This window comes from Pecten maximus, chromosome 1 (genome assembly GCF_902652985.1).
Source record: "Pecten maximus chromosome 1, xPecMax1.1, whole genome shotgun sequence".
Taxonomy (NCBI): domain Eukaryota; kingdom Metazoa; phylum Mollusca; class Bivalvia; order Pectinida; family Pectinidae; genus Pecten; species Pecten maximus.
The window spans coordinates 34090502-34103112 of NC_047015.1; the positions used below are offsets into that span (position 1 = coordinate 34090502).

At 33.4% G+C, this 12611-nt stretch overlaps 2 protein-coding genes across 4 annotated transcripts in view; one reads left to right on the forward strand and one right to left on the reverse strand.

Moving 5' to 3' along the window:
* Positions 1-12: 12 nt before the first annotated feature.
* On the reverse strand, positions 13-6964 carry LOC117331302 (5-demethoxyubiquinone hydroxylase, mitochondrial-like). 3 transcript variants are annotated; one of them, XM_033889936.1, is made up of 7 exons: positions 6848-6964; positions 4626-4837; positions 3475-3589; positions 1764-1848; positions 1486-1540; positions 645-713; positions 13-438 (listed from the first exon to the last, which is right to left on the reverse strand). In XM_033889936.1, the coding sequence occupies exons 2-7, from the start codon at positions 4809-4811 to the stop codon at positions 361-363; spliced, it is 588 nt and encodes a 195-aa protein (XP_033745827.1). In that variant the 5' UTR covers positions 4812-4837; positions 6848-6964; the 3' UTR covers positions 13-360. The 3 variants fall into 3 exon arrangements, with proteins under 3 accessions (XP_033745827.1, XP_033745838.1, XP_033745816.1); XM_033889947.1 differs by having other exon boundaries at positions 4626-4834; positions 6848-6949; XM_033889925.1 differs by lacking the exon at positions 6848-6964 and adding an exon at positions 5819-5975.
* Positions 6965-7102: 138 nt separating this feature from the next.
* The window catches only part of LOC117331304, a 39344-nt gene continuing 33835 nt past the window's right edge, over positions 7103-12611 (forward strand). The window contains exon 1 of the mRNA XM_033889963.1: positions 7103-7316. The gene's annotated coding sequence lies outside the window, so the exon portion shown is untranslated. The remainder of the gene's footprint in view (positions 7317-12611) is intronic.

Genomic DNA, 12611 nt, shown 5'->3' on the forward strand with positions numbered 1-12611 from the left:
ATGAACACAGCCTTTAGTTAATTTTTGTTTTAATTTAGCAATGCATGATAAGCCACAATAGAAAATTGTCAACAAATGAATGTTCTCACAGCTCCTATATAGGACATGGATAAAACAATGTTCCAGTCTGGACATGAAATACAGTACATATACATCGTAACAAAATACCAGATCTACAAAAACTGTAATATATATTCTGATGGTGTTATATTTATACACCAGCAAGTAATTTCTTTCAGTTCAACCAAAAACTGTGATCTCCAGACAGTCTGATAAACGTATACACTAAACATACAAAATGTATGTCCAAAAGTGCCTTGAATATTGATACACTTTGAATCGTTCTCAGTTTACAGTCCATTACACTCGCTCCGACAGCCAAATTGCACCTTTACACCCAATCTTTATCACTGCTGACATGGCATCATAAAAGGGGGCCTGAAAACATAGATCTAATCATATGATATCTATAACTGATAAAGGCCAGCGATGAGGTCTTCAAACATCTCAATCTCAATTATAGATTACTTGCATGTTTAAATCAAACAATTGCTAGAATATAGTTAAACTTTAAAACTCTGGCATAATGACAACATTTTCAATTCAATAATTACAGGGCAAATATATATACAATATCTTTATACCTTTTCGGCATCATGTGCCAGTCCAGTGTCATGATGGTGGAGTTCATCATCTCGAAATTTTTTGATGATCTGTAAAATGATAAGGATAAAACTTTGGAACCTGTATATTTGGCTCAGATACTAGTGATTACCACAGGTATGTGTTGACAATCATATTATTAAATCAGGTTTGTAATGGACAAAAGAAAATTACCCTGGTAAATGTTATAAATGTGTGTCAACAAAGAGAATTGGAACTAAAATACTGGACACTGATAATAATCAAAAAGCAATCTCCAATATCATTGTGGTTGACCTTAGACATTTGGACAATCGCAAGGAAGGAAAATATACATCATACATGTACTATGATGTGACTGGTTTTCTTACACCTCCATATTTCATGTACAGCATTTGTTTACTTGGATTAGTTTTATCTAAACCTTAAATATCTCTCCCAATGACAGCCAAGGTCATTGTCAGAGATCCACTTTACTCTTGACGTTTGAACCTCAATGACCATGACCTTTCACTAAGTGACCTTTACCTTAGGTAAGTTGACTACTTATTTTATTCCAACCAACTGTGCTTTATGATATAACAAAATACAAAATATGACCTTTAACCTTTGAACCAAGTGACCTTGAACTTTGACCATGACCTTTGATCAGTTGACGCCTTGTTTAATTCTGACCACATTTGCTTCATCATATCAACGAAATTTTCATTAGTGATCTTGGGGCCTAATGACCTTGGCCTTTCAGCATAACTCGAATGTTCCTATCTAGAGGACCTTATATACAGGAACCCCATATAAGTTGCCCTTTACCTTATGACAGATCCTGGTAAAAATTGTTCATACCTGTATCAGTTCCTTATGTTGTTCTGGGTCATCTTCAATCAGGTCACGAAGCTGGCTAAAAGCGACAAACATCTTGTTAAACAGTCATAAGGATATTTGAGGTTAATTTTCCATCATATTTAGCAATACATGATGATAATGTTTGCACTATAATAAAATGTTACAAATGCATACCACGTAACTGTTTGCACTATAATAAAATGTTACAAATGCATACCACGTAAAACACATATGGAAATGCATTTTACAAAACTTAAAATTTCATTGTCTGTACCCACCTATTGTAATGCTCTCCTATCACTGTTTCCACAGCTACAGTACAAGCCATGGCACCTTCCTTCCCAAGCATTGCTGTCCCTGCCCCTGTAATGACAATGTCATCAGATGTATCGATTGGAAATTCTATATAACTTTGTCTGAAAATGTCAACAATGGCAGCTATTTCAAGACCATTCAACTGATTTACTTTAAATTTTAACACCACATTAATGAAGCACAGTATTAAATACAAGTATATTTTTGGTTGTTGGTTTAATAATGCACAGTATTGGACAATGATTTATATATAGGTTTTATATATATACATGTATTTCAAGCATAAAATTCATATATTATGGACAATTTGAGGAACTTCCAGAAAAAATCAATTTAATATCTTTCTGAAAGAACGTATCATATGGCATAAAGAAGAAGTAGTTATCATGGCCACACAAATTCTGAGGTATTGGTCATGCAGCTAAAGTACATCCGTCCATTAACTTCAATCAGCAAAGAGATTTACATTCAAGCCATTTTTTAATGCGAAGAGTTCAAAATACAAAGTCCGCTAGAACTGTGAGTGGTTTGTTAAATTCATTAACAATTTTGTTGATTAAGAATATCTAATCTAAATTGTGAACAAGAGGCCCACAGGACCAGTATTGCTCACCTGGATATTGCAGTGAAACAAAACAAATCTATAAAGGAAGAAGGATTTCAAGGAATTTGCTATATTTCCCCTATTGGGACTTCGCTCCTCAAGCCAATGGGGCATAGACTGAACTTATATACAAAATTGGTTTCTCTTTATCCAAGGTTGCTTCAGACCAAATCCTTTCACTCCTACAGAGGAGGAATTCTAAAGAACTTACTATATTTCCCCTATTTGGCCCAACCTTTCAGCCCCAGGGGGCTCAGAGTCACCATTTATGCAAGTTTGTCCCCCATTCCCAAAGAAAATTTCTGACAAAATTTTGTCCAAATCCATTCAGTACATTCTGACTAGAAGCGATTATCAATAACTGTATTGGGGAATATAGCTTATCTAAAAGAAGAGGCCCATAGGCCTAGATGGTCATCTGACCCTTAAGACCCTTTAACTATATTGTAGTATACATACTCAGTAGCAAGTATAGTGGTACTGTTGGCCATGGAAGCCATCCAGGATTTTGGACCGACCAAAAAAATAACAACACTTCATCAGGACCATCTCAAGATCATTGTAGCCAAGTTTGAGTTGAACGTTACTGGTGGAATTTGAGAAGAAGCTTAACATGTGTTTTTCAAGATGGCGGCAATGACGTCCATCTTGGATTTCAGACAGACCCGAAAAATAACATGGGGTCAGGACCATCTCAGGATAATTTCTGGTAAGTCAGAGCTGTGTCCCACTGGTGGAACTTGAGAAGAAGTGTGAAAATGGTGTTGTCAGGAAATCATGATTACGCAATCATGTTACAAAATGGTCGCCATAGCTGCCATGTCAAAGTTTTTTCTAGGCTGAAAAATACAACACTTTGTTGGTTCCCCTTCCTTAACATCCTCTCCAATTTATAGCTCAAAAGCACTAGTTGAACTGGAAAAGAAGTTTAAAATGTGTTTTTCAAGATGGCGGCCAAGGTAGCAGGTCAGATGACCTAAAAATTCAATATGGACATTAAAAATAATAGGTGCTATAACCTACCATAGAAAAGCTTGTCTACTTCAAACTAACCATAGTATCATACCTACCAAGTGCAAAAGCTGCTACATCCCAGATCGGTAGCATCACTGTTGGTCGGGCTCTATGTTGTACAATCAACTTTTCAAAGGTCTCCAGGTGTTCCTTTTCTTCATCCCACATTTTCTACAATGGACAAAAGTCCTCTATATAATAATAGGTTTTTTTACTGACTTTCAGGATTTTCAAACATTTTTATACTTTTCTTAATTGTTATTTTGAAATCAAGTAAAGTGTGTCAAGGTAGAGTGTTTTTATAAATGAAGTAAATTCATCCCACAAAGTCAAAAGTCACACACAATAATATTCTATGCGTCATGCATGATTATATCAAAAAAATATTTAAATGTTTTAACGAATCTGATTACTAAACTTATAGGATTCAAAAGTAATTTATTCTGGTGAAATAAAGTTGTTGTTCTTTTTTCTTTTTCCCAACCAGGTTTTAAAACATATATAAACATATTATAAACATTAAAAGGAACATGGAATTAGTTTTGTATTGAAGGAAAGAGAAGTTTGTAAGTCAGCAATGGAATACTGCATAAAGCGTAAGCACAACTTTACCTAAACTTGAATTGGTACATCATTGTATTACATTGTGGAAACAACACATAATTCATTAATGGAATATCAATTTATGATCCTGTGATTCTGGAAGGATGTTGGGGATCTGGACTTTAAAGTCTTTTGTTTTGCTCAGCTACTTATAGATCAACTTCCCATGTCAATTTTGCATTTTTTTCTAGAGTTATGGCCCTTTGCATTTAGGATTTTTTTCTTAATTAACTGTTTTCTGTTCCTACCACTTGCTACATCAATTCATAGCCTGATATGTGATTTTGAAATTATTGAATACAGTTAAATTTCAAACCTGTGTAAACATTCCACTTTGTTCTAGAATTATGACTTTGCAAATAGATGTTTTTTAAACCTCACTTCACTACCACTTGCCACATCAATTTGAAACTTCGTATGAGGGTTTTAATTATCATAATGGATTAAAAATCAAGTTTGAACCTTCTATCACTATTAGGTAATATTCCATTTTTTGCTGGAGTTACAGCCCTTTGCACCTAGAAATTCTCATAAAATCAAATCAACTCGCACCCATTTCTGTGGAAATCTAATTATGAGTAATTATTGTGGTTTGGAAAGTTACCTTGATGACAGGCCCAGTGGCAGTGTTACCTAGAACAGCATGCTGACCAGCATAAATTCGGTCTGCTCCAAGCTCTCCAGCATGATCAATTCTTATAATCCTGTCCACCAATGCTCTTGTCCGTGCAGATTTGGCCTGGGTACTGATTCCACGGACACTTACACGACATATCAGTGGTAGTGACATGATTGTATGAAATGATGACACAACTTCTGTAACAAAATCAAGTCACAATATTTACAGACCATTAAATGGAAAGTATGTCATGTTATGGAATTCAAAAAATTACAAATTTTGATAAGCGATGCAATTGGTGCTGTGTGGAGCCCAATACAATGATCCCTATATTCACGAACATAACTCTTATTAGAAGCCAATTGTATTTGTACAATGAAGACCAAATTCTGCATCTTAACCATTTGCAACAGCATACCTGATTGAATCCCTGTATATATACTGACAGTATTGCCCAGATACAGATAATACAACATGTCTTTATCTGTTTGATGCACACTCTATCACAGTCCTAAGTCATTGTAGTATGATATAGTCAGTGTGAAATACCTCAAAGTCAGAATTTGTAAGGATGTACTCAGTAGACCAACACTAGCTGCATCATAGATATTATTTATGTAATTTTATTCCTTGCATTTTATGAAGCAGTAAGAGTTATATCAATACATGGATGGTGGGTATACTATAAATTATTACAGTAAAAACCTGCTAACTCAAACCCCTAGGGATCATGTCAATTAATAAGTCCAATAAATGCAACTGATATTTATGTCAACAAACATTACAGACTTATTAGAAATGTATACCGGTAACTATAATATAGCAGACAGTAGTGTGTGCAATCATCTTTTAATCATGCCATATGTTAAAATCATCACGTTAGTTTAGATGATACCACTATTAAATACAAAACTGACTGCTACAAAAACTATTTCATGTCAATCATGTAATAAATATGAGTTACTTCCCTTCAACTGTGGATTGTACGTGTGTACAGCTTCAGAATACGGCAAAGGCAAACTCTGCGATATGCAATCATCCAATGAAAGTAGGGCTTTCAAAGAATATGTAAGGGCACAATCAAGACCAAGTGAACAGTCAGACAAATAGGGGGTATTTGCAAGTTGGAGTAAGTGGGAATTTACTCTAATATGGAGGAGTTATGCAAAATGCCCTACCTGTTTCATGCAGGTGTTTCATTACGGGAGATGGAGGGTCTTGATATATAGGGAGAAGGGTGACACTCAAACATACATGGTTAACAACATGCTTCATAACACAGCAATGACGATTAATTAACCGATGAGGAGCATATAAACCTAAATTATTGATATATATATAGATATCCGGTGAAGATAAGGAACTATATATTACACTGCCAATACTGAGCTGCAGGCCTCAAACTAGCGTCCTCTTGTTCTCTGTGCTGTGTACATCTTACAACTGACCAAAATGCCTGCTAGCTTGAGATAGTAAGGGGTAATATACTCTCCACTATTGCACTTTTCCCTCCTTTACTAATTCGTCGCTCCTGAAGACAACCACAACCTAGTCTCTTTAGCTCCAAGGAAGCCTCTCAATATCCTGTACTATATAGATTATATTTGGAGTTGTCAACAGCACCAAATCTATTATATGAAGGATTAATTAAAAGTAACCATCCTGTACACGTGCTGGGCATCGAACTAGCGATGTCTTTCTCTCTTAGGGGACGTCATAGTGAGCTAGTAAGAAGGTGATCATCAAATACAAATGTATTAGCATCTTAACCTGATGTGGACAAAGCGAGATATGAAAAATCAACTTCATTGTGTGAAGGGTTAACTAGGGTTAGCTTTCAAAAAGTCACTGCATGATAACGGTCACGTATACCATCTGAATTGTTACACTACAGTGGTACTGGTAGCCAAATATTTCTTACGCAATGATGTATTTTTTATGCTGAAATGTTATTCTGTTTGATTTTGTTAGACATAAATGCTTGTTAAAATGTTTTAATTTGTTACTTAGTACCGACTTGAAACTTTCCTTTAGTTACATGACACAACTGTTTTTAGATACAGTACTGAACTGCACACGTGAGGTCATGTATTTTGAGGTCAACATTGCAACTGCATTACATAAAGTAATAAAGTCGGCAAAAATACAATGACATTTCCTGTAAGACTATTGTTAGACATACAACAAGCACACAACATGACTCATACATTACATATCAGTCAACAAATGCCCCATCACTTGTTCTAAAGATGCAATAATCCGTTTTGTTGCTCTTTACGCGAAGTTTCGTCTGCTTGAAGACCGGAAGTTTAAAATTACGGAGTAAATAAAAATGTAAACTTCCGTCAAATGACAATTAACAGAAAACAAAAAGTTCAATCTTGATAGTTACTAATCTGATTCTAAAATAATACTATGTAAAAGACACTAGAATTTTAAAATTGTTTGTACCCATTAAAAATATAAATAATAATTTTCATCCAATGAAAACTCTCCAAACCAAAGAGTGATCCAGTCAAAACAGGTGATTGTGTATTCCCCACACCAATGTATGTAGATTTAGTTCAGTGTGAACACTTAGACTGTTAACCGATCTCAGCTGTTCAGGCAATTCTGGGACGGATCATCGACACTGAAAACATTTATTTGTCAAGGGAAAGAAGACACAGATATGTGGTAAGTGGAGAATTAATGGAATTGTTAAGTTGTGTTCTGCCCAGAATTTATTCGTAGAAGATCTGACTAGCTATGAGAAACTAAAGCGCTCAATATGATAATAAGGTGCAGAATTATTCACTTTATGAATGGTGAATACCTCATCGTACGTAAATTGTTCAGAAATAGTTACTGTCATCAATGTTGGAATGGCTGTTAATGAGTATATAAATAATTCAAAACGTACGCTAATGAATGATAGTTTGTTTTTATTTAAAATTCATTTTATTTGCTTTGATGTAAACCCTGTGTTGCAATACACAACCGCTATTACAATATCATTGTAAGTTTATATTATGGCATTGCTATTTCACGTAGGCCTAGATTCTGGAAAAATTACTTGAAAATAACTTTATAAATAATAATACTATACTAAGTCATAATTTTTTTTAATTCAATCATAATGTTAAATATATTTTATAAGGAGAAACTGCATGAAATAACTGCAGATTAAATAGAACCGTCAACGATCATTACTCATAATTCATAAATTGTCTAAATGATTAATTTTGTTTCAGTGACATTCACTGGACTTTTAAAATGGCTTTTGGGGGCAAACAATGAGCACAGTTTACAATTGAAAATAAAAAAGTTTAAAAAATTCCCTTTCCACCAGTTTTCTGAATTTTCAAAATGAGACCAAAATGCTGCACCCACATGAACCCTTCCAAATGTTTAAACGAATGAAAAAGCCTCGATTCATGTAGAGTGACCCAAGAAAACTATAAAAATAATTATGATAAAGCAAAAGATGACAAGTTAAAAGATTCAATTAATGTGACAATAAGCAAATGTTTACAACATTTGTAAATTATTCAATGTGAAAATACTCCTTTACTTTGTTTTCTAAACAAGCAATGGTAAAAATGGTACTAACTTGTACTATCTTTAAAACACATGACTTATACCGTAATTCATTAATTTGTAGTGTTTGATGACAAATCATTTACAATAAATAATTTGATACTAAGTTGAATACTTATTGTAATAAAAGTCATAAATGTATCTCAACTTATACATCAGCTTATAAGTAAGTGTTATATAGTATGGCAAGCCGTTTGGGTTTTTACCTATTGAAATGAAGATATCTCTATTTAATTAAAGATATCTCTATTTAATTATAGATATCTGTAATTTAAATAAAGATATCTCTATTTGAATAAAGATATGTCTAATTTAAATACAGATATCTCTATTTCTACTGAAAATAGAGATATCTTCTTTTAAATAACAGATATCTATTTCAAATTCAGATATCTCTTTGAATTACAGATATCTTTAATTGTAATTGAGATATCTTTATTTTAAATCGAGATATCTTTAATTCTTGTCCAATTAAAGATATCTTTATTCAAAATAGAGATATCTCTATTTGAATTAAAGATATCTCTATTTGAATTAAAGATAATTGTTTAAATAGAGATGTCTTCATTTTAAATACGTTATCTCTAATTCTAATACAGATATCTCTAATTCAATTAAAGATATCTCTATTTTAAATAGAGATATCTTTAATTGAATTAGAGATATCTGCAATTACTTTGCAATACAGATATCTCTATTTCAAATACAGATATCTCTATTTGAATTAAAGATATCTGTATTTACACGTGTTTGCTCATGATCAGTGCGAAGATTAATATTGAAACACAAAGAAAATTGGACTATCCGGATCCCATATGCATGCATGAGAGATGTAGGTCTAAACCGATAAACGCAGTACCATTGAAGCAGCACACGTTCTGCATTCCCGCCATTTTGCGTCACTACTGCTTTACTTCCGTCATGCGCAAAAGGGAGAATCAAGGGAGCAGTCGTTTTTCCTATTTGATTGTTAAATACAGATATCTCTATTTCATGTCAAATAAAGATATATTTAATTCAAATAGAGATATCTGTATTTAAAATAAAGATATCTGTATTTCTACAACAATTAGAGATATCTGTATTTGAAATAGAGATATCTTTAATTGAATTAGAGATATCTGTATTTGAATTAGAGATATCTGTATTTGAATTAAAGATATCTTTATTTTAAATACAGATATCTTTATTTACAATGAAATGCAGATATCTCTAATTGAAATAAAGCCACACGAGTGAAATATATTTGGTATTACTGAAGACACTGTTAGATATTCTGTTTATTACATTTTTTATCAACGAAAAACCTACCCCTGTATGCTAACTAGGCCTACAGCGATAATTTGTAAACAAAAAAAGTAGTTCCCCCTGTCCAGGTGCTGACATATATGTCGGGCTTTCTGATTGGTCAATTATTTTGGTATTTTCTAATCATTAATTTGATTGGTCAAATCAGCAAAAGTGATATTTTTCACTAGTGAAAAATACCACTTTTATAGAATGAATAATTTTTTATATTTCACTGGTAAAAATGTAATAAATAACCTTTCTTTTATTTTTATTTATATTTTTTTCACTGAGTATACAGTAAAAGTGTAAAATACTCTACTTATGAATCTGATTTTGATGAATTTGTAAATGTCTGTAAAATGTCATTACGCTAAGTGTATATCAAATTAGTTATCTTTATGGTTACCCTGAGATATATGTCATTTATTCATATATATACAGATTAAGCCTTGTCATAATTTTAAGGAAAAAAAATCTATAATAATTACAGTTTAGTGATCATGAAGACACACAAACTTTTCTGTGTTAATGTTCTAATAATAAGAGTTAATGATATTGGTATAAATGTGTCAAAATGTACCAGTAAATTACTCTAATTAATGCATTCATAACAAAATACTACTTATTAGACCAATAGACATTTCTATTCATTTCTTTTATATAGATTAAGTTTCCAGTTATATAATCATTAATAGTTTTCCCCATTCTTATATATATGTTATACTAGCAACATCAAAGATGTTTTTGTTATATTACGCAGGTGAAAAAACATAGAAAAAATAGTTGTGTTTCAATTTTAGATTTTAGAAAAGAATATGAGTACAGATAAGTTAGGTAGGCGGACGTTTTCAATTTTCATAAACCATGTTTTCATGGTTTAATGGAATTATACCTAGATTTGATCATTTTACCATTATTTAAAAATGCCAATTGTAAAAACCTTAATTATATAAGTTTGCATGCATGTATACTGTTTTTGGAAATGCAGCTATTTTCAAGGTCTTATATGAATTTACAGTTTTTTGCTGCTTTATACAGAAGTAAGTGTAGTGACTGTAGTCCTGTTTTATATTCATCCCCGCCATTTGTCAGCTGATTTGTCAGCTGATTCGTGTTTCAATATGAAATTGAATCATTTATGCTTGACTTCCTCATGTATGTCCTGAAGTACAATGTTACCATATCATGTGTATGGTAAATGTGTGAAGTTTTTTGAAGGCCATTATTCAGAATGGTGTTTTGTATTAATTACAGCAGTAGCAACAGAAGCACTTGGACTGTGTTTACAATTAATCATTGTCTTAATTGTGTAATTGTTTAACACAAAAAAAAATCAGTAGCCTGTCATATTGAAATTCATTCTGCTTAAGAGTAGGAATTAAGCCCAAGAGATGTTTAGACATGGTAACATCCATATTGAAAAATTTGTAGTGGTGGATACGTCTGCCATCCCTTACAAATGTGTAAAGAAAATATTTCAATAGCCTAGAGGCAAAGCATTCCTTTGTCAAACTATTGTTTGAGAATATGTATATATACTGTATACAAACTGAAAAGTGAAAATTAAATTATTTAACAGCAAAATCCAAAATACCATATGATGGTCTATATTTTATCAATGACACAATGATTTGCCATTGAAAAAAAAAAGACTTTGGTTGCAGTTATTTGACCAAACACATGTCTCTATATTTCTGAAGGAAATTGACCTTTGTGTATATCCCTGTACTGCCGTTGATCCCTATCTGGACGATGAAGTATAACACTATTGCGAACAGTATCAATAGTACATTGGTTAATCTTTCAAAGGTTGCAGTCAATGCTGAAATGATGTTCACAATCGAAAAAGTTACTAAGGTTTTTTTTTCCAAATTAAAGACAACTATATAGGCCAGATGACTAACTTTTCCAATTGGTGCCTAGATTTTATGACTTGGTTGCCAAATAGACCACCTGGTAAAAATATCTATTTTGAGCCCTGAAATAAGCCGCGGCTTCAGAGAGTAAAACGTTTCTTCATTGGACAGTTCGCTTAAAGTAGGTGGCCCGGGGCTTCAAGGACACCATCTTGTTGTGCACGTCTAGTGTCCGGCTGTGTGCAGGAGCTCCTCACGTAAGGCAAATTTGAACTTGCAGTATTTGCTTTAATTTACGATATCCGTGTGATTGTGTATACCGATGGTTGACTGGTAACTAGGAAGCTTTCAGGTTAGAAAAAAAACCAAATTCATTCAAAAACAAATTAGACCAAGATGAAGAATATTCCTGACTACAACCTCGCTTCGTCTTTAATAATTCAAATATGCATGCATGACAAACTTTTTATAACAACACAGTACCTAGGCCTAGCAGGCCCCTGCTAGATGTGATCATAGGGATTGTGCCAATGGATGTGATTATTAATTGAAACTACACATAAACGCATATCAGCCCTGGCCGCGAGGTAAACCGCAAGTTTAGTTCAAGACAACACCAATGCCAATAAAGATCGTAGATTTAGTTGCGACAGTACTAGTACTAACCGTGGGCCTGATCATGATGGTACACAAACACACCGGGGGTAGCAGCAGTTCTACCTGCAATCTGAACTTGATCGCCCAAACGACAACAAGATATGCTGTCAATATTATTGTTACTCTGGATATTTCAAATCCCTATTTCTGTCGTTATTTTGATTAATGTGGACATGCGTGAATACAAAACCATGTGCCAAATTTTTGTTTCATTTCCCAGAGTGGTCAATATTTTAATTTGAACTCCGCCTACTTCAGGTATGGCCAGTCACTGCCCTCGAAACACGAGTAGGATGAGGATTACTGGTTGTGTCAGTACATTTAATATGATCAACACTTGTTCAGGTAGTGAAGTACTTTTGTCGTCCATAGATATAGGGTTCAATGGCGGTAAGTCTAGTGGTTTTGGGAAAGAATGTGCCTGCAGCTATATGTCATGACTGCATGTAAGGGAATCGAAGAGGCCACTGATTAATGTTATAGAGGACATTGAAGAGACTAGAATTGATCACATGTAACTGCTATCATTTTGCAACCCTTGGAAGATTTACCTTCTTAGCTATGTGCTCTTCATTGCTACCCTTGTGTT